The sequence below is a fragment of the Pagrus major genome, chromosome 19 (genome assembly GCF_040436345.1).
Source record: "Pagrus major chromosome 19, Pma_NU_1.0".
Taxonomy (NCBI): domain Eukaryota; kingdom Metazoa; phylum Chordata; class Actinopteri; order Spariformes; family Sparidae; genus Pagrus; species Pagrus major.
In genome coordinates this window covers 18,584,916-18,612,709 of record NC_133233.1, presented here as the reverse complement: position 1 = coordinate 18,612,709, position 27,794 = coordinate 18,584,916, and the positions used below count along the sequence as shown (strand labels likewise).

Genomic DNA, 27,794 nt, shown 5'->3' with positions numbered 1-27,794 from the left:
GAGCCTGTCAGAGTCAAAGCTGTACTGGCAGCATGCTAATCCCGCTACAATAGACTGGTACTCTGTCTGTGTCCACTGTACGCACCGGGAGAGACAGGCTGCTTCGGCAGGGAGGGGCTGCATGCCGCACAGACACTTTAACTAGGTCAGAAGCCCATGTATGGGTGTGAAAGATTGATGAATAGGCCTGGCATGCCACCTTGCACCCCCTACCTTCGTGTTTTTATCCTGCCAGTCTGGGTAGTGGGCACTAATTGGGACGTTGCAGCAAGTCGCCTGGGGGTGTCGGGGTGCATTTTTTTAAGTTTTTGTATCTAAGGAGCGAGGATGTAGGGGGACCAGTTCACCCCCTGTCTAAACAGATGAGTGCTCTCGCAATTATGTTTTTGACAATGGGCATTCAACAGACACCCACGCTCGATTCGTGGTGTTTTCTGGGTTGCGCGTTGGCAATTTGTGTCTGAATCGGAGCCAGATAAGTTCTTGGAAGTTCGCTCCCTCCATTGTTTATAAAAAAGCTGCCACATTATGCTGAAATCGGCTCAGGACGACAACAATTTGCAGACCTCCTTTCCCCACCGCAACCCTTATTAGCCATTCCACTGACATCCACTGTATTATAAACAGCAGAGCAGTATCAGGATTCTAATTAAATGCTAATCATGTGCTCACTGGCTGCAGTGTAAAATTGCACAGAGCTAAAATCAATTCGGGGGCATCAGCAGTTTGTAGGGCGACTAAGAAGTCTGGTGTGCATCACAGGAGAAAAGTGCAGAGTTTATAACAACATCTCAAGAGGTCAGTTTGGGGTTTAGAGGCAGAAATAGACACTTGGGAGATGTTAGAAAAAGACAGTCGTACTTTAAGCTCATCAAAGCGCAGTGTGAAGTGCAGGATCTCGGCGAACTGCTTGGCCAGCGCCTGCTCCCGCTCCAGGTGCTGAGTGGTGTCGTCGTAAGTATCGCTGGTCAGAGCTCCCAGGAGGCTGTGCAGTGCTGCCTCTGTGAGGAAAAATAAGAAATATCCGTGTCAGAGGGAGGGCACGAAAACATCAGCCTTTTAGTGGAATATATCTATATAAAGATCCCTGATGAAGGCCTTGAACTTTGAGATGCTGGCAGATGTGTATATATAGTCTTCCAGGTCATCAGTGAGTGTTGCTGAGAAGTCTTTCAGTGTTTTGTCATTCAAGCACTGAAACAGCTCAAATATCAGTGCTCCCATAAAAAGATGCAAAGGTCATAAGGAAGAAGAAATACTGTGCGTAGCTTGGAGAGGTGATGAATGTTCGGGTGTAAAATGTAGAAGAGTTTGCCAATAAATCAATTCACAACATTATAGGGCTGCAACTAATTACCATTTTCATAATTAATTATTCCGCAGGTTGTTTGTAGTTAATTAACTGATTGTTTTTTGGTCTGTAGGAAAAAGAGCCCAAGGTGATGTCTTCGAATATCTTTTTTTTTTTTTTTGTCAAAAACCAAAAGATATTTAATTTACAATCATATTTGAAAAAGATCAGCAGCAAACAGTGAGTTCTAAGAATTACTAAAACAATTAATTGATTATCAGTTGGTTAATACATTTTCAGGTGATTGTTTTGTTCTTGCAGAACTGAGAAATTCTTTTGACATCATCATGTCAAACATTTGCTTGTTGCAGCTTCTCAAATGTGAGGATTTTGCTGTTTTTCTTTATTTTCAGGTCGCTGTAAATTGAATATTTTGGGGATTTGGACCGTTGGTTGAAATAAAAAGAAAAAAATCATGAGTCTGGAAACTTGCAATGGGCACTTCTGACATTATGTAACTTCATAAACATATAAACAATTATATAACTGTCTGGCTGCCAGATTAATCAATAATAAAATGTAATTGCAGCCAATGAAATGAGACATGGGACATGTTTACATATAGTGGTCAAATTGAAGCAGATGATTTACTGTCTGGAACTGGAAAAGAAACTACCCAGATCAGTGTGTGTTTGAATGGGATGATGAAGTATTTAAATAAGATTCAAGTACAGTCTCATGCGTTGATCTGTGATGGCATCTCTGAGCTAAAATCCGTTGTTACAGTCATCAAAACGGCATCTACGTATGCTGCAGTTTTGGCAAGCTTAAACCAAGCACGGCCCAACTTGCAGTACGTCACCCATCAGCTGTTTATTGGTCCGGTGCGGCTCAGTGTATTCTGGTTGTTGCAGGTTTTCTAACTTTTGAGAAAAAGGGAATACCACAACCTTTTTTCTGTTTTCTCTGATCATGTAGCAACAATTTTAAAAATATTTGTGTACTTTACTGCATAGACAGCCCAGTTTAACGCAAGTTCAACCTTTTCCAGTGGTGAAATACTCCTTTAAGTGAACAATTTAAATAACCAATTTATCATTTATCAAGCAAAAATGTCAAACACTTGTTTTTCCCCTTTCTCAAACGAGCAGACTTCACTGCATCCAACTGTTTTTTATGCTGGTAACTTGAATAGCCTCAAGTGTTGAATGGAGGAAGTGGAAAAATAACTGACAGGTTAATCGATAATGAAAATAATCCTTAGTTACAGCCCAAGAGCATAATAAGGTGTAAAATGCTTCTGTCAACATTGCCAACAGTGTGTCAGACTTGAGATGCATCACACCAGTAAACTTTACACGCCAGAAAAGAACATAAAGACTGAAACTGCACTTGAACTTTATTTATATAGGCCAAAATCACACATTTGCCTTTAAGGGTTTCACGTTGTGTACAGCGTCTGACACCTTCTACATTCAGACCCTCAGATAAGCAACAGAGGAGGGATCCCTCTTCTACATGTTCTGTGCACGAGGCCAAAGAACAGCTCTCAAACTGAATCATAACCACAGTTAGATATGTTAACAGTGTCCTGTGTCCTAATCAGGATGCCTCAGCTGGCCAACAGAGACAGATAATGGGGCAGTGGTGGTGCCCAAACTGCCCAGGGCCCAGTGCCAATCTGGGGGAGGGGGCGAGAGAGAGAGAGCAGAGGGATAGTTTGAGGGGGGTGCGAGAGGCTTTCCTGCTCAGATGCAGATGAGACATGGGACTAATTATCTCATTGGCATGTAATGGGGGGGTGGGGGAGTAGGGGAACGGGATTTCATTCAAGTAGGATTACACTCATTGTTTTGACAGTAAGTAAATACAAAGCCTGTGCCATGGCTTGACATAACATACCCACAGACTGATAATTAAGCATGCACGAGGACCATCGGCAGGGAAATGAGGAAAAGATTAAGTGAAATGTCTTGAACAACTTCCGAAAAATAGTATCATTAAAACAAACCTGTCCTGTTCAAACGCAGATTTCTTTTTTTTTTCAAGAAAGAAAGAAAATAAAAAACCTTTCAAGCCCAGAGGCAATTTTTATTTATAGATGCAGACGGTGTTTAAAATTCAGTCTAGACGCCGAACAGAGGCTTCAATAATGACATAACCCAGACGAGCTCAAACATTTGATGCAATGAGGCTGCGTTACCAAATGAGCACTTTAGACAGATGTATTCTAAATGCACTTTACAATTCTTGTTGATTACACATGACGATGAGCATGTCAACATAACCCAGAAAAGGGCAGAATCAGACGGCGGTCTACTTAAGATAATCGTGAGGGGACATTCAGAAGACAGACAGAGCGCTGGCAGTGCAGTGCAGTAAATTGAGCACGTTTGCCATTCGGTAATGACTCCCATCTGCTTGGGCCAGCGTTTGCAGCGAAGCGGCTGATTAAAAATGGCCTTAGTGGTGCAGTTTTTTTTCTTCTTTTCCCCCCTTCTACGTCCCAGTCAAAACAGAAGTGAAGATGGAGCTGCTCTCAGGCCTTCAGAAATGAGCCACTCTGTATGTCGGGAAGTCAGGGCAGGGCGGATGTCTGATCTCATCAGGTCACGGCAGAGCAGGCAAGCAGAATGCGGGCACGTAGGCGCTTTACTCACAGAGAGGGGAGGGTCAGAGGACGGCGAGACTTTAGTCTGGTGTAGAACCTACTATGTCTGACGGACCAGACTGACTCTACATCAGATCTGTTTTCTTTCAATAAACAGTAAAAACCTGCGAGCGAGATTATCAAAAATTATTCTAATTCAGGTCTGTAGTGAAGAAATCTGTCAGTGTTCTGTCAGATATTTTGAATTCATGGAAAAACCACCGTTTTGTCACTTACATAACTGATTCATTCATCAAGCAAAAATGTCATTGGTCGGTTTCAGCGTCTTAAATGTGAGAATTTTGATATATTTCTGTCGTCTTATTTGCTGTAAATAAGCGAATATTTGGAGGGGTTGACTGCTGTCAGATAAAATCATGACAATCACTTCATTCCAGGTATGAAAGCCCATAGCGAGAAAAATGAATGAAATGAACTCCTGGTTCGTCTCCTACATAACTGATTGATTTATTCATCAAGCAAAAATGTCAACATTTGCCAGTTTAAGCTTCTCAAATGTGAGAATTTCGCTGCTATTCTCTGCTTTTTATTCATGTAAATAAGTGAATATTTTGGAGTTTCATTCCGACTGTTGGTCAAATAAAATAAAAAACATGGAGATGTTACCTACAGCAGGTATGTTGGCCTATAGTTAGAAAATCAATATTTTTCTGTCAGCCATGTTGAATTTAAGTCAAATCTGTAGTGAAGTCAAGGCGAGAACTACTGGTTTGTGTCTTACATAACTGATCAATTTAGGTCATTCGTCAAGAAAAAAAATAATTTACAGGTTTTAGCTTCTCAAATGTGAGAGTTTTGCTACAATTCTCTGCTTTTCACTGTTATGAATAAAGAAATATTTTTACGTTTCAGGCTCTTGGCCAGAAGAAATAAGCAATATGAAGATAACACCTTGGATTTTAGGTAGTTTTGTACTAGAAAATGTATATTCTTCAGTCAGCAAGGTTAAATTTCTATGTAAGACATACTGAGCTCGTTGAATAGCTAGAAAATAAATGTGTTTAATTTCAGTAAGATTGGGTGTCAGTTCAAGAACTAATAATTTGAGCAGGAGAAATCTCTCCCGTTATGTCAAATGCAAAGTTCATTAATTGGCCAAGCTTTTCAAATCTAAAAAATGTTATTATTAAAACAACTGATGAAATCAGGTCATTTTTTAAGCAAAAATGTCAAACATTTACTACTTTCAGTTTCTCAAATGTGACAATTTTGTAGCTAGTGTGATTAATGTTGCTGTAAATTAAAACTTTGAAGCTTTTGACTGACAAACAAATGTTGTATTTCAGTCAAGGTAAGAACCACCATATTAACTGGAGAAGGAGAAAGCTGTTCCTTGAATTCAAACGCAAAGCAAGTGGCATAGCTAGAAAATATTTTTCTTAAAAAACTTAATTTAGAATTAAGAGAAAGTTAATTAACTGGTCTAGCTTTTCAGTGTTATAAAAATACAAATATTTATACAACTGATGAATTTAAGTCATTTAACGAGCAAAAGTGTCAAAAATCTACTGATTCCAGCTTCTCAAATGTGAGAATTATGTTGCTAATTTATGTTGCTCTAAAATCAATGTTTTGGGGTTTTTGACTGTTAATGGAATAAAATAAGCAATGGGAAGAAATAACCTTGGATTTTAGGTAGTTTTATACTAGAAAATTGGTATTTTTTGGTGTCATGGTAAGAACTACTGTTGTAGATGGAGCAGGAGAGAGCTGTCCCTTTAATTCAAATGCTAAGTAAGTAAGTTGCATAACCTTCCCTCCATAATATCTTCCATCCCTGGTTGTCATGCTCTGCAGATCGCTCCACCAGCCTGTAGTAAAGGACTTTGAGCTTTATGCATATCGGGCAGGACAGCCGGCTGCAGAGGCCATCATGGCTCCTGCAGCCTGGAGTCAAGGCAGTGAAGTAGAGCAGCGCCAAGGCTGGGAGGTGGCCTACTTCGTTACATAACCAGGCTGCCGCCGCCACCGCCCACTGTCTGTCCCATTGACTACCTTCTCCACTGCCATTGGGATTACTGGGGTTGAGGGCATCAAGGCATGGCGGCCTTCACCCCCCCCTCAGCCTCAGGGTCATAAGAAGATCAGGGAGCAGTAAGCCTACTCCACCCTTCCCCCTGTATCCATGCTAATTAAACAACCTATAGCCCCATCCTGCAGAGGTCAGTGCACAGTGCAACGCAAGCAGCATGTTGAGAAATACACAGCTGAGGGGGCTTTCAAAGCATGTTTATGTAAGGCTGGGGTGCATGTTATGTGTGTGTGTCGTATGTCTGTTGACTTTTGCAGCTCAGCAGTCAATAATGCAGATGCACATGCAAACAATTAAGGTCACGTATGGAGGTTGTGTCTGTGTGGCGCCACGTTAAAAGACCTTTTACATACAGAACGTCTGCTGTCGCCCTTCATTGTACCTTGTCTGGATTTTTGGTCGTGCTTAAAAGTAAAATTCATACACTGCACTAAAATTCAAATCACTGTATAAAGGGATTTTTCAGTGAGAAGTGTCGCACATAATCTCACAGGATGAAACAGTGTGAGCTTCAGTCTGAGAATGAGAATAAGGTTCCTGTAGACGCAGCACAGACAGACAAGTACCTAATCTCTGAGAGAACTGGTAGAACTTCTTCAGTTTCCCCACCAAGGGAACCACAGCCGCCCACGCTTGCTCCTGTAACGCCTCATCGTTTGGATTCTGGATCGCCTGGAAATAGAAATAGGAAGACCATTAGTATTCCAAATCTGTCAGTAGATAAAAGCTTGTAAGATTTTATGAAAGTTCAAAGTTTATAGGCATTCATAACTGTGTGTAAAGAGCCATCGGGCTGGTATGTCAGGGCCGTTGGTGGGCATCTGTTGCAATAGTTGTTGCCATTTGTCCCACACCACTGGCACTTGACAGTCCTTGTCGGCGGCTTTTTGGCCGATTGAGTATGTAGAATCGGCAGCGGAGGCCGTTAGTGAAGGAAATCAAAACGAGAAATCAAAACAGAAAAAGACAGGGAAAACCCCCTTGAGCTTGCTGCTGTAATATCCATGACTTCACTGTTATTTCTCACCTCCATCTCTTCACCACTGCCTTATCATAACAACAGTTTGTACATCCACAGTATGGAGTCTTCCAGTTTCCCTTTTTGAATGATGAATACAGACTACCGCCACCAGGTGGTATGGAGAGTTATTTATTCTCACGCAGGTGCAGAACATACAAGCTAGTCGGCCATCGGCTGTAGTCATAGTGGTGGGTTCAAGTGCAGCCATTCGGCCGAGACAAAGGCAACATGAAGCGACATTAAAAAAAAGTGTGGTGCTGAAGGTGTGGAGGTAAAAATGACTTTACCAGACTTATCTCTGGTTGAGGCTAGCGGCTACATTATCTGCTACTCTCATAACAGACCTGAATCTCTGTCTGAACTGTCTGCAGTCGAGGTGCACTGTGGGTAATGTAGGCATCACTTTTGATAAGGAATAAAAAGGACGATATGTTCTGGTTCTTGAATTAATTTTTTTTTTAAACTCTCCATTGAGAGTCTGCCGATGTCTGCTGATGTCTTTCAAAAAGGAACACGTCCTCCTCTTTCAGATGTAAGAGACAGAAACAAATCTCCACTCTGCTCTGTGTTCCTGAGCTTGCCATAAAAGTTTAATAATCTGCTGATATTTGAGGCCACAGACGGCATTTGACTGCACCCAGTTGTTCACTAAACCATTGTTGTTCCCTCTCTGGGAGGCCAATACTTCTGCAGTCGGAAATGAAATGTGTTTCAGGCTTCATTTAAAGGCCAGGGCTTAGAAGCAGACTGTGGCAAGAAGTCAGAATTGATGGCCTCTTGTAACAGCTTTATTTAGTCAGACTTCTTCTTTTTTTATTTTCAACCGAAAAACAATCCACAGGAACAAGGTCTCTTTTTAGAGCACAATATAGCCGATACAACATATCCTGCAAATTACTGAACACAAACCTGATAAATTATTATGAGAACATCCTCATGGGCTCATGAACTCTTAATAAACCCTCTCTAATGCAGCATCCCGTCTGTCTAACTCTGCAGCAGCTCTGTACCTCTCTGATCTCCTGCCCCGCTCCCTTGTATGCCTGCAGCTCGTCCAGGATCCCCTTCGCGTCCTTCAACACCACGTCCACCTCATCCCACACCTCCCGCTCTGCATCTGTGGGCTGGGCATCTGCAGAGGACAACAACAACAACAACAAGGTCACAACAGGGCAAAGCTGATTGTATTTAATCCATATTCACACTGGGCTCAACATACAGCAAAAGACAGCTCTAGGAACTCTATCAAATCCTCTGATATGATAGAAAGTTTAATAAGCAACTTTCAATTATGTAAATGAAAGCTCACAGGAGTAATCTCATCTCTCCACTGCTTCGTATTTAGTTTTAACACCACCCACTTTCCTGGCAGAGAGAAGGAAAATGGAGCAAGATAAGACAAATGAGAAAGGGTCGCAGCACTCTGTAACAACTCTGGGTGTAAAGATGGTTCAGTTTCAGCGATTTTTTGGTAACACTTGTGAACTTTTCCACCACCTGCAGCAACAACACCTTGCCAAGTGTGCTGACTGCAAACGCCTGCTCCGCTGCAGAAGAAATACTGTACCTACTGGAAATCGCAGCACGTATCGGCAGCTACAGTTTAGCCTTTTTACTTCATAATGCATTTTTAATTTTGCATCTCAATTCATTTTTAAAATCATAATTAATATATTTGGTGTGAGCTTCCCTGAGGTCTGATTTCAGGGCAAAACACTGTCTGAAAATGCGAATACAACCATGAGAGTGTGATACATTTGGATGAAACTTTACAGGATTGATCAGTGCTGCAAGAAAAGGTATTTGTTGCTGTGATGTTCTTTTAATATAAAATTCACCTAGAAACAGAGTGAGCTGTATGAGGCATTGTTTTCTCTGAAGGTATGACTGAGTCTCTGGGTTTGCCAAGTGTGAGAACACAACTGTACAGGATCAAGCTGTGTTCAGGGGCCTTAGGCTACACAGCAGCTGAACTTCAGCGCTTTAGATTTGAGGAGGGGGCTCTGCTGCAACTCTGCCCTGATTGATATTCTGCACACATTCAGGCATGGAAGTGGCAGGTTGATGGAAAGAGCAGGAGCTCTAGTGGTAGATTTGGCTCTTTTTGCCGTTGGGAAGAACTTAGAGTAAAAGATAAGTGGTGGAGAGGTTGATAATAGTATGGTAAGATATTCATGTGATCGATATCAGGAGAGGGAGCAATTACTTAAAAATAGACTCACTTTCAAAATCGAGGAAAAAATTGGGCTCCTGTTCCAAATCTGTGCAAGTCAGAACTTTCAGTAGGTTCCCCATGTTACGATACCTGTTGAGGAAAAAGAGAAAAATCGATAAATGAAAAGAATGCAGCAGAAAAGTGAGCAGGTGCTGTATCTATGACACCTCACTCCTGCTCTGCTTCACTGCTCTGGTGCTTATATGAACTCAGTGGTGCCCCAGATGTGCCCGCTGCTCACAGACACCAGAGTTCCCCTTGGACCCCCTAACCTCCATATGTGTTTCCTGTGCCCAGGCTCTGAAAAAACCAGATGTCAAACCCAAAAATCTCCAAAAATAAAAAACTCAGTTCGACTTTTTCTGCTTTGCTAAGTTTCCTCCCGGCAACCGCAAGCTTTAACAGGCAGCATGCAAACTAATCCATTTCAGCAAGCCTCCACAGGGAAAACAAATATGATCTACAGTCACAACTACACGTGGAGTAAGTGGTTGTTTGCTGCACATAATAGGACACGTCCAATTAAGCTTTTATAAAGGGGGAGTTGTCATGGAGAAACATGAGGACCTGTTTATGAAGTATGCTGTTTGTATGTGAATTAGACCCAGCTTGTATGGAAAGATTTAAGTTCACTTTATCATCTGTGCAGAATCACAATGTCTTCGGGAAGTGCAATGCAGTGTCTTGGTCATAGGAGCTGAAACATGACATCAATATTTAACAAGTCTTAGTAATGCACATGTGGTGCAAGTAACAGAGCCTTATATTCACTGCAAGAGCACAGTGTGTCCCACAAAACTACGACCGTCTGTATATGATCATTACAAACATACAATCTACGTATGAGACACGTTGGACAACATTTAAATAAGGGAAAAATAAGAGTACAGCAACCTATTGTTGATTATAAATAGGGATGCATGATACATCAACCCAATAAATTATCAGCCCAACAATGGGAAATTTATTTTTTTTATTGGTTATCAGCTGATAGCCGATAAATAAAGCTGATAATATGAAGCCAAATTGCTTTAATTGACTCAACAACAAAAAAGTCTACAAGTCTTAACCACAAATCTGATTAGAGCTATGGTATATTGCTCACTACATCTTAGCATTTCTGACCATCAGGTGTGCACTAAGTACAGGCTATCAACTTCTTTTTATTCACTGTTTTACTTCACACCAAGAAATGACCTACCAACCTACAACCTACTGCTACTCGTCACCTGCAGTAACACAGTGTGCTCCTTCCTTTCAAACTTTCACACTTCAAGAACTTTTTAACTAGATTTCATTACTGTTCAACACGATGCATATCTGGAAACAACTGGGCTGTATCACTGTACTTTATACTTCTGTAGTAAATGAGACGTCAGCTGACTTGAAGGTTAAAGAACAGGATGACTGAGGAAGAGAAGAAGAGGAAGAAGGCTGGTGTGTCCAAGCTTTGGCAGCCATACCGTGACTTTACCGTCACGGGTATACCTTCCCTGCTGAGGCAGACATACCACTGACACAAAACACACACATGCTGTACATACTGTATATATATATATACACTCAACACCTCAGCTGTGCCTTGTGCAATAAAAAGTGACAGCCTTGCAGAGCCCTCTCCACTGGTGTTTCTCTCACTCCTAGAAAGCACTGAGCTGATTTTTCTCAGAAGCAAAGGTCAACAGACATATGACAAGTCAGAGATCTGTGACAGTTTGTCGAAAGAAACGGTGGCAGGCTCCATCAGAAGAGACAGATTTAACCCCTGGTGACGGAGCGCAGTCGGACAGGACGTTCTCAGAGACGGCGGAAGGGGAGGGGGGAGGGGGGGATGGATGCAGAAAAAGTGACAAAGTTGAACTTGGGCAGGCAGATGTCAGCTGAGATGAGTGACGGCTGAGGAGCCAAAGTGACTGAGAGAGGGCCGGTGGTGACAGGGTAAGACATGGCAACACAGGTAATGCTGGGAGACAGGGAGGTGCTGCGACAGAGCAAAGTACACACTCAGCAGTCACGAGCAGTGGGAGAGAGGAGATGTAGTGGTTTTAAAATGCATGAGATGCAGCAGGGTGGGGTGGGGTGGGGAGACATGTATTCCTGCATCTTGAAAAGCTTGCAGTGGGTCATGTCCTTACTTTAACAGAGAAGATATTAGTGATGAATGGCCAGTTTCTACATGAGTGCTGAGTTGGAGGACACAAAAGATTTTATACACTTCTCTTCCTTGTCACCAGGTACTCCATCAACACGTCAGTCGTGTCAAAGGAGCGAGTAGTGCCTTTGACATGTGAATGCTTCCCTCAGGTTCATTTTGTGTCACAACACACTGAGTGACTCGTAAGAAACTAGAATAAACCTTTACCTTCAGCTGAACCAATGACCTGGTCAACAAAAGATACAACAGCAAGTATTTTGGTGGTCAGTTAATCATAAGACTAGATCAGCAATCGGAGCGCACACCTCCCCCAAGGCACAATTAATTTAAACAAGCTTTATCCAATCTAAAATATATTTAATCCGCTAGATCCAGATTTGATCCACATCATTCTCACTCGTAGACACCAGCCACTTAAATACGCCAGATTCTTTCCATCAAGATCCATCCATTATTCCCTGGGCAATAAATGAAAATGTCGAAGATGCCCTATCTTGCTATGTTAAATGGTAACTCCACCAATTTTACGCATTAAAGTGTGTTTACAGGTGTTGGGGAGTACTACTGCATCTGTGAAAAAGGTAGTATAAATCCTTTTTATGGCTCCAGGGGAAGCTGCATGTAATCTGATAATTGTCTACAGTGATGTCACTCAGTGGCTAAATTGCATTGTGGGTAGCGTAGACTCCAGGTTTTGAAAAGCAGTCCACTGTTGGACTCATTATAGACAGTCTAAAAACAAAAGATCAAAATCATTACAGCAGAAGCGATATCGCCATTTTATTCCACACATTCTTCTTCCTTTTCAAAAACTGGAGCCTACATTACCCATAATGCACCTTACCCACAGAGTGACATCGGAAGGTCGCTGGTTCGAAGCCCCGGCTCCCCCAGCTGCACGTCGAAGTGTCCTTGAGCAAGATACTCAACACCCAAATTGCTCCTGATGAGCAGTTGGCACCTTGCATGGCAGCCTCTGCCATCAGTGTATCAATGTGTGTGTGAATGTGACAAGTGTTGTAAAGCGCTTTGAGCGGTCAGTAGACTGGAAAAGCGCTTTAGAAATGCAAGTCCATTTACAATCATCTTGCAACCATCATCATTTTTTTTTTAACTCATACATTTTACTTTAAAATTACTTCAAAAGCCCTTTTAATAACCGTTTGTCACTGAGTCGACCCAGTGACCACCTGCAAAGACCCACCTGCCTTGTCCAGTCTCGTCTTATTACCCTCCTCTAATGTGACCTGAATGTCTGACTGTGCCAGCGCCGGCACCTCACTGGCTGTCGGAAAGCAGCACCTGATCCAGCCTCAGAAGGGATGAGAGCTGTCAGTGACCTCGCCCTGCTGGATGATGTGGGCACTGCCCGTCATCGCTTGGGCTCATCTGGTCCTCTACTGCCACCTTTCAGCTGCATGCGGATTGAGACCGGCCGGGGTGGGCTGGGCTGGCAGAGCTGCCAGGGCTCGCAGCGCTTCAACGTGGGCACTGGCAGCTTCACAAGCCCAGCGCAGCTCCCTTGTGCTGCTTGAAATGAGGTCATTTTAAGGACGGGGATTTGCGTGGCTGCATTTCAAAGTCCAGCAGAGAATCTTCAAGTGTACCAGAAAAAAGAAGATTAAATTTGTTCATTTTACATCTTTCTCTTCAACTCAAATTTCATCCTGAGAATAATTTATAGATTACATAAGCATGAATTTATAAACCAAACTAACTTAACAGCTTATATGGACTTCTTATGATGACAAATGCTTCTTTAAAGATTAATTTAAAACAATATATGCTACTGTGAGTAACTGGCTGCTTAATGATAGCATAGTAAGAGAGAAGTGAGAGGATAAAGTGCTGGCTGAGAGTACATAGACACTGTATCAGAGAGAGAGAGAGAGACTGAGGAACTGAAGCTGCCCCCCTCCCTCAGTGGCTGTAGTAGTACCCAGGAGTGCTGGCATGTCCTGGGCACCACAGAGAGCCCGACGACAGCCTTGTTGTTGTTTTGAACCCCCCCACTGAGCCATCGCGTGCTCGCAGCGAGGGAGGGGAGGGCTGCTTCTAAGGCCAGGGGCAGAATCTGACAAGCAGGAGCCCGCGCAGCTTTCCTATTGGCTGAGCGGATCTACCCAACAGCTCACTGTATCCATGGAGTCAAAAAAAATTTGGTGCCATTGAAAACATTGCAGCAGCCAATCAGAGCCAAGCTCCGCGTGAGGAGCGAGTACAGTAGTAGTAGGACTTGAAAGCACATGAATATATTAATACAGATGAGGTAATGCGCCAAAAACAGCGGATTAGTCGGGGAGTGAAGTCAACTGGAGACGATGGAGAAATATTTAATTCCACTACTGAGCACTTAGTGATTTAATGTGATTTGATTTTTATTCTGCGCAGCTCAGCAAATTTCTAATATTTTGATTAATTTTTAACTGCAAAACAAGCAAAATTAAGACATACACTGATGACTTCAAACTTATTTTATTCTAATTGCAGTCAAATATGAAACTGATTTTGTTACTTTGCTGTAAAATAAATCAATAAAAATGTCAAAATGTTGGATACATGTGAGCAAAACTCAATATTCTAAATATTTGCAGATGGTGCAGAGAGGTCGAAGCATATTTTGGTAAAGGACACCAAAACAGTGCCACGCCCATGCAGCAGCCTGACCTCAGGATGGCACTGCCTTTTAAGAGTCTCACAGCTCTTTGCCTCGCCTGTAATAGGCACACCAAGAAGCAAGGCACAGCTGAAACCGAGCACTGCGGCAACGTCCTACAAAAACAGCTCGGGGGCTGATGGCTAGCTAATGTAAGGGAGGGATAGTGCTGACATTCCACTACTCGGCTGCAGCATGAGGATCCACGTGCCCTGCTGCTTTACTATGGAAAGAAAAACAACGCCCTCCCCCTCCTCGGCTGGGGCACAGGCACGGCGCGGAGCGTCACGTGGGCTTCGCCGTGGAGAGGCTGAGCGCTTGCCTGGGGTGTGGAGATGGGGGAGGAGGCAGCAGTGTGCATGTTTACTGTATGTCTGAGTTTATGTGGGGATAGAAAGGAAAATGCATGTCTCATTTTTTATCTTCATATGATATTTAAATAAAAAAATATCAATGCAAGTAGGAATGTGTGCTGAGTGTTACTGCGTGTGTGGAAGGGGAGGGGGCTCTCGAAGCGTCACACTGCAGCAGAGGCGGGCAGAGCTCAGCAGCTTTAAACTTGACCTAGATTCCCCGGGTGACACGCCACATCGCATTAGCCCACTCGGCCAGACCTGGACCCGCCGGAGCTCGCTGACACTGGCCCGATTCGACAGGCAGAAAATGGGGGAGCACTTCCCAAGTGGGGCTGGCATGCGCCCCCCCCTTACCTCCTCCTCCTCCTCCTGCCACCTCCCCCCTACTCAACTTCTCCTCACCCCAGTCCATCTCCTGCCAATCCTACTCAGCTGACTAAAAATGGCTTAGGGGGCACATGGCGATGAGGGAAAAAAAAAAACGGGGGGAGGGGTTGCCATTTGTTTGTTTAGGGGGGTGAACTTGATTACCTCGTAGCCACGCCTCTGTATTGTTGCACCCGCGTAAACATCAGCTAATGCCCCCCTCACCCAGATACTGGCAAATCAAAACAAACCTCACAGGAAGACTGAATCATCACCACTGACGGCGATACTTGAGGTGACATCTAGGGCGATCTGTCTCATCTTACTCCTGCAGCCACGCAGGCGGCTAAAAATATTCCAAAAACAACTCGTATAAAAGCCGTAATGAAGCCAATCATGAATGGAAATGAACATTTGAACCCGGCCGTTTGTCTACAGGAGCAGATCAGAGGCAGGATGAAAGTGGGCAGCGCCTCATCCTCGGCTAAGCTCCCTCTCTTTGGACAGCACCTGATGAAAGTTGGAAACCATGGCAACAGGCGCATACACAAGAGTCAGCTAAAACGCCGGCTCCATTGAAATCGAGCTCTATGAAGAGGCTCTCCGCGCCGCTCTTCAGTCGCACCAATACGACACTTTATACCATCAAAAACACACAGAGATGCTGACAGCCTGCGACTGATGTTAGTTTCACATCAATCCATTCAGCTTAAATTAAAAAAAAAGGCAGCAAACAGACTTCCACAGCAACACAGCGGAGGCCTATATGAGCATCTAAAAAGGCTGGAAGTATTTTGTGACAGATGCATCTAAAAGAGCCCTAATATCACTGCATGAACTCTTTGATTCTCTTAACATCTGCCTCTGAAGGAAGCCCTCCCCACCCTGCCCTTGAGAGTCCGCTGACTTCTTACTTGGATGTGTTAGGAAATCATTAAGGAGGGTGGGAGTGTGGGGGGGATATTGACTCACAGTCGTCGGTCTGAGCAGCACCTCCTTCAGGGCAGCTGCCTCCTAAAAACCATTCAGATGCTGCTAAAATAGCCCCAAACCATCATTACTCGACTGACCTTCTGACTGACTGTGACTCACCAGCACTGCATCCTTAAATCTTACTCCGGCACACTCCTGAGTATTTCAGCACCATAACGCCTTACATAGGTGGCTGCTGAGGAAACTCAAAGCTTGATTTAAATTGATATACAGTGGATCATCACCTTCAATGTTTTATTTTTTCCTGCACAGTATTGCCCTAACAGGATTTTTTAGGGTGGGGCTCAGAGGAGGTTTTGGAAGGATGATGAGTGTCAGATTGAAGAGTACCACCAGCTTTTTCCTTCGGTAAGAGAGGAGTGCCATCTGGAGGAGGGAAAGAGTAATGGACGCAAGGAGTGAACAGTTCGGGAAGACCACTCCCAAACATTTTAACAATCACATGCCAGCTATAATAATGCTTAGGAGTGAAATTTATAAATGCAAATGCAAGGAAATTAATCACTTTTATTTGCAGAAGTCATAAAGGAAATGTAACTCTCACTGAGGACAACATGTCAGTTTCCTGGGATCAGAAGCGTGATGTAAGAGCACCATCCAGTGTTCCCATGCAGCCACTTCAGGGCAGGAGCTCAATTGGTAAAACACAGAAAATTAGAATGACATTTCTGCAGACTGAACGTTAAATGCCACGTTTCATGCTAACCTGACAGCCACTCAGGCTTTCAGACATTGTACGTCTGCAGAGGAATGAGTGCAGCCGGACGTGCTCCTCCAGGGAACCCGGGGCAGGAAGTTACACAGTGTCAGCCCTCCAGTGGCATAAATAATAGATAACCGAGGAGAAGCTGGGAGCTTTTAGCTGACATAACAAGCCACTCTACATATTACACCCACTCAGACATATCATCTCAAATGACCTGCTCAGCGGGCGGGTGGAGAGAGAGGCTGGAGCGTCTACCATATGCTGAGTCAAGAGCAATTTCTTTTCTTCCCTTATTTGAGTACGGCTTCTCATATAAAGCTGATTAAACAGGCTGAACATATTTTTTTTTTATTGTGTAACTGAAGTCACACCGCTATTTTAAAAACAAAAAAAGACAAAGCAGTGAGTTGGGGGAATCCCTAATTCTAGAGCTATAAATATTACAAAAACCTACAGTTTTGTGCACAGTCCATCATCTACACAGGTATAACACTGCTACTCTTCACCAGCTGGGGGCAGTATCGACCCAATTATGAACGTAGCAAGAGGAGAGCCAAGAAAAGCTTCACCTCAGGCTGCTTCACCACTACTCCCCTTGGCTTAGCGAGGCTAATCCATCCTGTACATGCATATATACATATACACATACACACACACACACACACACACACACACACATATACAAACACACACACACAAACACACACATATATACATACATATAGGACACACATATACACAGACACACACATACATATATACATGCATACACACACACAAAACCCAGCCTGCTGCATTAACTCCATTCTCGGTTTACAATGCAACATGTCTGCTGCTCTTCTGTACTGCCACAGGGCTGTGTACTGCGTGCTAACTAGAATAGCCGGCTATTTTAGTGAATGGATTCAGTCTTACTAGGACACCACGGCAGATTGTCATTAGCCTAAACGCACACACACATACACAAACAAACACACACTACAGGTCTCTCGTGGGGACACACTGACTTAGTGATCCTATATATGAACCACCTGAGGCTTAGCTGTCAAAAACAGCGCAGCATTCCAGCACGAAAGCTCAGCCAATCGAAGGACAGCCGTGTGTCATGGTAACAATCTCCGAGGAGACACAGAGGAAAATACAACATGGGATGGGCGGACATGCAAGCAGGGGAGAGATGATGGTGAGGTGTGACAGGCTGAGGAAAGGAGAGACAACCTGAGAGCGCCTCAAATAATAGTTCCTTTTTTTACTGTGAAGTGAAACATGCACTAAAACTACACACTGCTAAAATGAGGAACACACAGGTCCTCCAAGCACTTAATGCTACAAAGTCACTGACTATTAAATAAAAGATGTGAAATGTATTTGAACAAGAAGCTCCAGATGCTGGGCAGTGACCCTGCACCCTGTAGTTACATAAACACTCTGGCCTTTGGGGGTTGAGGGGGGCTGAAACAGGAAGCTGGGAGCACCTACATTACTCAACTCCTTTTTATGGCCCACAATGCACTTCATTTCCTGAGCCAGCATTACACATACACCCACAGCACAGCACATTAAGGCTATAATAGGCATAGGTGCACCACAGGCAGTCTTACATAATGACATGTCTACTATATCTGTGCACCCAAACTACCACAGCTCTAAAACTGAAGTTTAGGTCATGTTTGAACCTCAACAAGATAAGGTGATGAACGGCAATAAAGTTTATTAACAAGAGGGAGTTCATCTAGGCGAGTGTGACTCATCTGAAATAAGAATTTTTAAAGATTTTCTTAAGTGAATGGACCAGTTCCCCTTCATTATTTTTTCTTTGTTAAATTCAGAGTGTAGGCGTTAATGAGACACAGGAGGGACAGATCTGGCAAGATTTGATTCTGCGCCGGCTGGGGCTCAATGTCCATAGAGAGCAATGTAATGTTACAGTCAAACTGAAGCACACACTGTCATAGTTGCATTTTTCTCCATGAAACAATAGCTGAAACATAAATAAAATGATCTGATGTGTGTTTACATGCCCCAAAACAGCTAATCAATATGTAGCTTTTTTTGACATGCGCAAAGAGGCGCAGTGACAAAAAGAAGTTTTACTTAAATTTTTTTCAAGATGGACCAACATCATGAGGTACTATTAGTGTTTACATGGTTATCAGACACTTGTATTTTCTTATTGAACGGATTATCAAAAAATTTACACCACCCCACTCGATCTGATTGAAAATTAATTTAGATTAGGCCAGATCGGGTCAGTCTGTTGTGATTGAGGCATTTATTCTGATTATTAGTGGAATATTAGGGTCCATGTAAACTGAGCTAGCATTTTCTTACTGAGGTTTGGACTAGAAGTATATGAGGTGCAAAATCCGAGCAAAAGTCTCGTGTTTGAACATTTCAAACTAAAATTGTAAAAACAGCAAAGTAATACAGTTACACAATTTTTCCTCCTCCCTATACTGAGCCCACATTAGCGTGGAAATTACCACCAGTGGAAAGAGAGTAAGGGAACCGACTTCACTGCCATTTAAAGAACTGCATCTAATCATTTAAAGTCCTTCTGTTTGCACCATGACCCAAATTACTTTAAAACAAGGGAGAAACGCAGGTGCACACACAGCATTTGCCTGCTATTTTAAAACAACCTGCTTTTCAAGTATTGCGGCCAATTCAAATTAGGATCAGATATGAGTCATGACGTTGAATAGATATAAAAAGACCTGTAAACAAATATTTGCAGATATGCAGATGGTAATCCAAAGTGGAAAATGAAAGCGTACAGACTGAAAACAGACTAAAACTCAATTTGCATTTGTGGACTTACGGACGTGGAAGGTGGAATTTAAGTGTATGTTCACATTTTTCCAAGTCTGTCATTGAATAATAAGCCCATATGTACAGTGAAATAATTACTTCTGCTCATACTAAAGAGATCCCTTCTTAACACCCTTTAATGTAAGATGGGATACGAAATCTACAGCAACAAATAAATATTCCTAAATTCAACCACAGCCAATAAATGTGAGGATTTGCTGCTTTTCTTTGACCTATGTTATAGTAAACCAAATATCTTCTGGATTTTGACAGTTCGGCATTTTCTGACACGAAATACACCAAGGAATTAATCCATTGAATGAGAAAATAATCTGCAGATTTCTCGATAATGAGCATAATCATTAGCTGCAGCCCAAACCAATCCTTTAACCCTTTCATGCATGGTGTCCAATGCAGTGGACAGATATTTGGAAGCCATTTTGAATCATTTCAGTTGGGCTACCATGCCCCAGTCACCAGATCATGGACGCCTAAAGCCTTGTCAACATATCCAGTTGATTATCATCTTTGTCAGTTTGAGATACGACATCATAAATTCAAAATGGCAGAGGGTAGTCGGGATGCAACAACTACCTCTAGAATACGTTTATTCAGATTTTACCAACATTTGTGAAAAACTGTATATTCTGCCAGATCTCAATTAACTGGAGTCACAGGAAAATGATGTACAAGAGAAATATGATTAAAAAACTAGATAAAAGTATTTCAAACATCTCTTATTTAGTTGAAAAATATAGTTTTAACCTGTGGTTTTCTGAAAATATAAGAATTTAACAGTTATTTCAGAAAACCACTCTTTATACTGTTGATGGTGTCCATTGCAGTAGACATCTCGGCAATAAAAAGAGTTATTGGCATTTTTTAAACGTGTTTAAGAGTAAAGGCAAACACTGGAAAAAATTGACTTTGGGATTTAATAATTCATGCATTAAAGGGTTCAAAACAGCTTTCTCCAATCTTACAAGAGTCAGTTAAGGACTTACCAGCAGTGGAGCTGTGTGACTGTCGGGAGCAGGGAGGCCCGGCCTGGCAGGTGGCCCCGGGTCACAGTCCTCCAGCAGAGGTCAGCCTATGAAACACAGGTCAGCAGTCACAAAACATCAAATGTGAGTCTAAAAAAGAAATAAAGCATAGCACTGCAGACAGAGCCTGTCAAGAAGAACATTTCAGTCCAATGCCAACAGCTAGAAACAACCAGTGGCATTAATACTTTAGATGAAATTCAACTTCTTAAAGCACACACATTCTAGTAGAATTCTGCATTTTCAGGTCGACAGCTCACCTCTTCATTCATGTCATCTTGCTATCAAGTTCCTGTTTAAACAAGGTGATTAAAATCACACAAAAAGGGAACATTACCAGTAAGGCTACAGATAACATGCAAGTATGCAACAGCAGGCTTGTTCTTCCTTGTGAAATATGAGCTAATTGCAGAGTCTTTATAAAAACATGGAACAAATAGACGCAATATAAAAAAAAAAAAAACACCACTTCCTATTGTGTAACACTTCCTCTGATTCACTTCAAGGCCTCCTGCCACCTCCTTTGAGCTCTGCAGCACAATTAACTCAAACCCAGCTCGTGTTTACTTCTTTTCATTCAGAGAAGGCTTGAAATCTTGAATAGGCAATTAAAATGTATCAGTTTGTCAGTGAAACATTTACTCTCATTTATCAAAATAAAAAAAACACATCTAGTTTCCGGCCAAAGTAAGAAAAGAATCTCCTCAGTTTTAAGATTCAACACAGCCTTTTGAAGCCAGAAGCTCGTTTCACAAGTCGTGCAGCCCTGACGGAGAGCTCAGTAGACTGTGAGACCATTAGGACCAAGGCACTCCTCTCTTCGCTAGCCTGCATACAAATGCACAGCAATAGTGACGGTGTTGGTCATGCATGAATGTGATCAGACTTCAAACCCTGAAACTTCAAACTCACAAGGGTGTGAGAGCGGTGGAAGAGTGGCGATCGAATGAGACAGTGTGTAAAAGGGCAAAGCACAGAAATAAAAGCAAGAGGTCGACGAGATGATGAACTAAGAGAAAAACATTCTTCTTATGAACCTGAAAAATGACAGTCTCTCTTCCTGGCCATGATTCTGACACAGGCTTTCCTTCAAGCAAACTGACCGTGAGACCTAATCCAATAGAGCCGACATGTCACAGGGGACATTCTGGGTGACATCTGTGGCACGGCATCATGGGAGTCAGCTATGCATCATGCCTACAGCTGGGGGGCACGACATAAGGCCAAATCATCCCTTGAATGAGCACATGAGGTTAGAGGGGTTACAGTCAGACTACAGTATGTGGAGCAGTGCATCAGTATTTCAAGACACAGGAGACTTTGGTAGCAGCATTACACTGAAATGACAACTAGAAAATATTGGCACATCAGATGACAGCAACGTGTATCCCTATTAGAGTCTACAGCCATGTGAGCTGTTCTGTGAGGCTTATAAGGCTGTCATAATAAATCTGAGGCTACCTGAGCCCTCCACATATACAACTTTCCAGAATATGCTATAAATGTTTAATTATTAACACAATTGTGGTAAATGACAACCATCACATCACTACAGTGCTATTCAAACCATTATCATAGCCATATTTGTGGCTCATGCTGTATATAGGAATACTGTCATTCACCTCAGTGCTGCGGTGGGAAAAGACCCACATGATGAGATCATTCTGAAGCAGTGTGTGTGTCTGTGTAGTCATTTGCTCATCCCTTCAAGCAACAATTAAACTGAGGGAAAAGTTAACCAGCACCACTGTGGGGGTTCAGTGTTTTAGTGTTTCCATTAGCTCGGAGGCATCACATGAGGAGCTGTTTATCCTGACAAAAACTTGAAGTCATTTAAATAAGGACAAAGTCATGTGAGGAGATGACTAATGGCAGTAAGTTAAGAATTGAGAAATCTGAAAGTTCAGTTCCCTTTAAATCCCATAGCAAAAACTTGAACTAGAGACACTGCAATCTCATGTTTACCAGAATGACTGCTCTGATATTGCTTTATTCCCACTGCATCAGAGGCAATAAAACAAAGTCAACTAAACGCTTACTTCCTTCTGTTTCAAAGACTCATTTCCTTGTTTTGATTTGTCACTTCCCGGAGAAGTGTACAGTAGCTACATACCAGAACTGGATTTGAACGTTTTGTGTACAAGAATTGTTTTTTATGAGGCTGTAACGTCTCAAAAATTCTGCTATTAAGAGGGCAAAAAAAACACTTGAGGGGTGCTGAGACACATTTCAATATGTGCTCTCACATCTTCAGCTAGAAGTCAACGTAGCAAGTACATTTGTCTTTGGCTTTAATTTACTCCGCCACATGAAGGACTCCATAAATGTGGGCCAACATGTGTGGGCCTGCTGTAAACTGTGTGTGTGCTTACACACAGCAAAACATGTGCAGAGTCTGAGTACAGAACAGGCCACTGAGGTAATCAATAGGATCTATATGTGGGGGATGTCCATTTGTCACACACAAACATAATATAAGCTCAAATGCCAGCTGAGTCTATCCTCATTGGTAAGAACATGGTGGATAAAATATTAGAAATACCTAAAAATATAATTAACTATAATATTAATTAACTAGTCTTTTTCTCAGTATAGGCCATACAGCAGAGACGCTTATGTCTAATAGGTCTACCAAGAGACATTGGGGAAAAAAAAAAACTTAAACACTGGTGAGTAAAACTTCAATTAACACTCAAGTTGCCATGACAACTTGTATTTCAACCGTTCCCTACTGGTGAAAGAGAGCTGAAGAGGGATATCCACTGTGTTCGCGAATTTGCCGGAGCCCACACAGAGCAGAGCTGAGCCTCTGTGGAAAATCATTTCATTAAGAAAACCTCCAAAGATCATCAGTTACATGGAAATCCTCGAACTGAAATGTCAAAAACAAGTGTCGTGTTGAGAGCTGATTCATCTCACCTGGATTCTAAAATGATTTACACCATACCAAGTAATTAAAATCAATCATACAACCAGACCACAGCATATGAGTTTGTCATCAGTATTAGTGATCATTACATCCTGTAAGAAGCAGCTGTTTAGCAGCTGAGGGAGACATGTTTACCATGTTCACATTCTTACTTTAACATGTGAGCAAGCTAATGTTTGCTCACTATTGTTGACAAAATGATACAGACAGCTTTACTTTTTTCCTGAAAAATATAAAGCAAAATTAATTAGCTTTATGTACTGTGCATGCAATGTAAAAGTACATATATCTCCTCCTTTTGACCAGGTTCTACACCTTTAATTAAAAGAGCAAAGCTATCACGATAAAACAGAGCAAAACTTATCACCATATTAATTATCACAATATATCGAACAACATAAAATAGGCCTATGTGACTTCTGTATATCACAACAGGGCATATTATCAGCAGGGCTGGGCAATATATTGACATATCATTATTGTGATATGAGATTAATATCAGCTTAAATTTTAGATACTGTAATATCATGATATGGTTTGTTGTCTTTGTCCGTCAGTTATAAAGGCAGTATAACAGTTAAGTCATGTAATTTTCTGAACTTACTTGTCTTTACCCACTTAAATTATATCCACATTACTGATGAAGATGTTTAAAAAATCTTATTGTGTCCATTTTCTGTGTAAGTAAAAACTGACGATCATCCTACAATATCATTGACAATATCGATTTCAAGGTATTTGATCAAAAATATCGTGATAATTGATTTTGTTGCCCAGTCCTGACATTTATGAAGTGATCAGGGAAGATTTCAGTCTATGAAGATAAATATCATGTATTTCAATATAGCCTATTGACAGCTTTTCAGAATCTAGTAAGGATTTAATTAATGCACAGGCAGCTGGGATAAAGTAAAACAGGTTTTTTTTTTTTTTTACTCTGAGGATGAAGGATTGGTGCGGGGGCAGCGCAGCAACAGTTTCATGCAAAAACTGAATTTCTAGCATGCTGATCTGCCATCTGTGGCAACTCCCTGCTCTGTGTCCACTGACATGTAGGCGGCCACATGAGAATCTCATGCTTGCCTCGTCTAACATACTGGAATAAAATAACCATCACCAACACAAGGGCAGAAATATCTCTGGTTTTATTTTTCTGATTTGATGATTTGATCATATTTTTTTTAAACAGCAGGACAATAGAATAATTGCGTAGCTGCTTTCAGTGGCTTTCAAAGGAGACAATCTCACACCGATCTTTTTCTCTACTGTCTTTTCTGCAGATTCTCTCAAATCTGAGCCTGGAGGGGTTTTGTGTGCATGTGTGAAAGGTGTGGGGGCAGGGGCACACAAAGTGACAGCTTTTTTCCTTTTGAGTGGGCCACGTTATTTATAGCCTTGTGTTGAGAGATTCTATGCAAAGTCCACTTTGCTTTCTTTCCACATTTACTCTGAAGATGTGACTGCTGCATACAGAGAGCAACAAATGAAAGCATCCTGTTGGAGGCCTTTGGATGGCCTGCCTGCAGGAGAGAAAAGAAAAAAAAAAGATTGGCGATTGTGCTCACTTCTCATTATGTGCACGCTCAGGGCTTCAGATAAGCCAACATCACAGGACGGATGTGAGAAAGTTGAGAGGAATGCTCGAAGTCTACCAGCACAGCCAGAGCTGCAGATCAGAAACTGGCAACACATACTGACTCATACACATCAGAGGCACACATCAAAAGTACATTACTCGCCGCCGCTAGAGGCCACAAACACAAACCAACACGACGAGGACCTCCACGGCTCCAGACCATCAGTCTCTGCTCATTTATCAGCAAAACAGTCAGCGTGTGTTCAACAACAAACTACGAAATAAATCTGTTTGTAACAGCAGTTGATGCTTCCTCGTAGAGACTCAATAAACACATGCAGTCATTAAAAAGTACAACACTGACTAGCTAATTAAATCAAGACACTGCTAATAATTCCTCTGTGTGTAGAAACATGCAGGCCTACTCAGAAGGGGGGCACAGTCAGCTTTTCCTACTGAGTAACTCAAGTGTGTCATCATTTCAACTATCATCTGCTTATGGACAAGAGTAGACACGCAGTAGCGATGGGAAAAAGGAGATTTATGTGTACTGAATAGTGGCTCTCAAGTGGCACAATTTCCAGAGCAGTAAATGTACTACAACTCAGGAGCTTAAAAAAACATATTTCTAAACAACAAGAGAAAGCCTTGTAGACAATACATGATGCTGAAGTCACCACCTCTCCTGGATTAAGCCTCGTCATGATAATGGTGTTAGAGCAGAATGCTGAACAGGCCAAATCACTTAGAGGAAGTTAATCCGAATAACTGAACAAACAGCATTATGCTATAGAGAGGGATCAATACAGCTTCATTCTGCATGAGGCGAAGACAGCAGCACCTGACCAAGCATGCTGCCTGAAGTATGTGGAATACTAGAGGCTGGCATTATGATGCAAAATGCCCTGTAAATGATTTGTAAATCTTTAAATATAGTTTTGGTGTCAGAGAGGAGTTGGTTCTTGTTATTTCCTGAAGCTGCTGTGGGTTGCATTTCATTTACAAGTGCTCCTGTTATTGTGTCCACCCACCACAGATCAGAAAAACCATAAAAACACCCTACATGAAATGAGCACTTAAAAAAAGTGATAAAAATTTAAACTAAAATTCGTGGAGTTTAAAATGGTGTAATCTTCCTCACTCAGATGTCCTACAGCTGATATTATGACATGTATTAAAGTCTTTGGCAATCACTGTATAGTAAATAAACACACATTGGTTGCTTGAGATGTCACAATACAATAAAAAACCACACAGTGGCACAATAACTAAACATGTTGCAACAATGCCTCCACTAGACCAGACTTTTAGTACGAGTGGATCACTTCTCGAGTGAACCTCATACCAGGGATAACTGCTGTAACCCAACCTGAGGCCAGCAGCTCAGTGACACTGGGTGTGTGCAAGAGGAGTGGGTTGCAAAGAGGGGTCTGGAGAGCTTGGTGACATTCCAGGGAAGTCAATGATTTATTCATAGGAAACTGTCCTAATGAGATGAGAAGAGAATTTTCATTTCGAGTAGTTGCTTGGTCTATAAAAACGTAAGAAAATGGTGGGAAATGTTTCCCAAAGTCCAAGATGACATCCTCAAATGTCTCGTTTAGTTGACAACTCAAAGATATTCAGTTTACTGTCTGAGAGGGGTAGAGAAACCAGAGAATATTTACATTTAAGAAGCAGGAATCAGGATTTTGACATCTTTTATTTCTTATAAAATACTCAAACTGATTAATCTATTATCTAAACGGTCTGTTTTGGGCAGTTTTCGGAAAGATTTCTTCTAAAATGATAAATGTTGGATCATTTGTTCAGCGTCTGTGCCGCTCTGCCCTCAAGGATCTTGGGAGGACTCCTGGAACAACGATTAATAATTAAAATTAACTACCATTACACTCACTCTAGCCTCATGTTATCTCCACAGCTACAGTGTCTCAGAGTTGTCCCAACTAGAAAATACAGGAGAAAGTATGTGGAAAGGCCTCTGACATGGGCTTCCTCAAAGGGTCCCAGTGGGTCAAACTGAGAGGAAGTTTAATAGAAAAAAAATGGCTAAATTTATCTGCATTATGTTCGCACAATGACAGACGATTTTATCATGTACACCACATCTGCGTTCATGTTGTTATTCAAGCAGCCATAATGCAAACACTGATGTGAAGCACTGACAAGTCTTATCTAATGTCAACAACATCCTCACTGAAGCTGTATGGCATTATGATAAGGTTACCACCAGATTTTAAATAAATAGTAACATGTAAATAGCTAAAAACAAATTATTTCCAAAACAACATTTGTGTGACAGTGTTGCAACAGTATCCAATATTCATTTCTAAGAAAGGTCATGCCTAAATACACCTGCATGCCTTTACCTGCAGTCAACTGGGATTTATGAGGGACTGCATTTGTGCCAAATGAGCCATATTCTCATTTCATGCTTGTTTCACAAGTCAGGGTTGTGAGAAAAATCTCCCACTGGTTACTTCCTGAACCCACGTAATGCACAACACCAGATTTCACTTTCTTGTCGCAAGTAGCCTTTCCCCTCACTTTTGTAATCTTTGTAACTGCTGCAGCAACTTCTACATGTTCATCATGCTACACTTATCAAAATAAGGAAGAGTTGGCTTCAAGCTACTTAGCTTCCTTTAAAAGTCATTCCATCTATTATCTCATCTGTCCACACCGGTACAGAATGAGTATGAGACATGGCACAACACGTCGTACCACGTCTTACAGTTATACAACTTTGTCATGTCTTTTCCGGCCTGTATTTACAAGTCTACACACATTTGAACCATGAGAACAGAAAGTTGTGTCCATCTGTGAAAGAAGATGCAGTAGCAGAGAGAAAGGTGACTTCCTTTTTTGAAAATGCACCGTGGCAGATATGAGGAAGACAAACTGCAACTCAAACAACCTGGAGGCATGAAATCTCACACAGCAGAACTGGATTTGCCTTCAAAGGCGGGCCTT

General features: G+C 41.9%; 1 protein-coding gene across 1 annotated transcript in view; it reads right to left on the bottom strand.

Moving 5' to 3' along the window:
* fam49bb (family with sequence similarity 49 member Bb) overlaps nucleotides 1–27,794 on the bottom strand; it is a 38,235-nt gene that overhangs the window by 8,618 nt on the left and 1,823 nt on the right. Inside the window, exons 2-6 of the mRNA XM_073488309.1 lie at nucleotides 20,278–20,363; nucleotides 9,238–9,320; nucleotides 8,026–8,147; nucleotides 6,561–6,666; nucleotides 862–1,001 (exon numbers count right to left, since the gene is read on the bottom strand). Coding sequence (XP_073344410.1) covers nucleotides 862–1,001; nucleotides 6,561–6,666; nucleotides 8,026–8,147; nucleotides 9,238–9,310 — 441 coding nt within the window. The 5' untranslated portion in view covers nucleotides 9,311–9,320; nucleotides 20,278–20,363. The remainder of the gene's footprint in view (nucleotides 1–861; nucleotides 1,002–6,560; nucleotides 6,667–8,025; nucleotides 8,148–9,237; nucleotides 9,321–20,277; nucleotides 20,364–27,794) is intronic.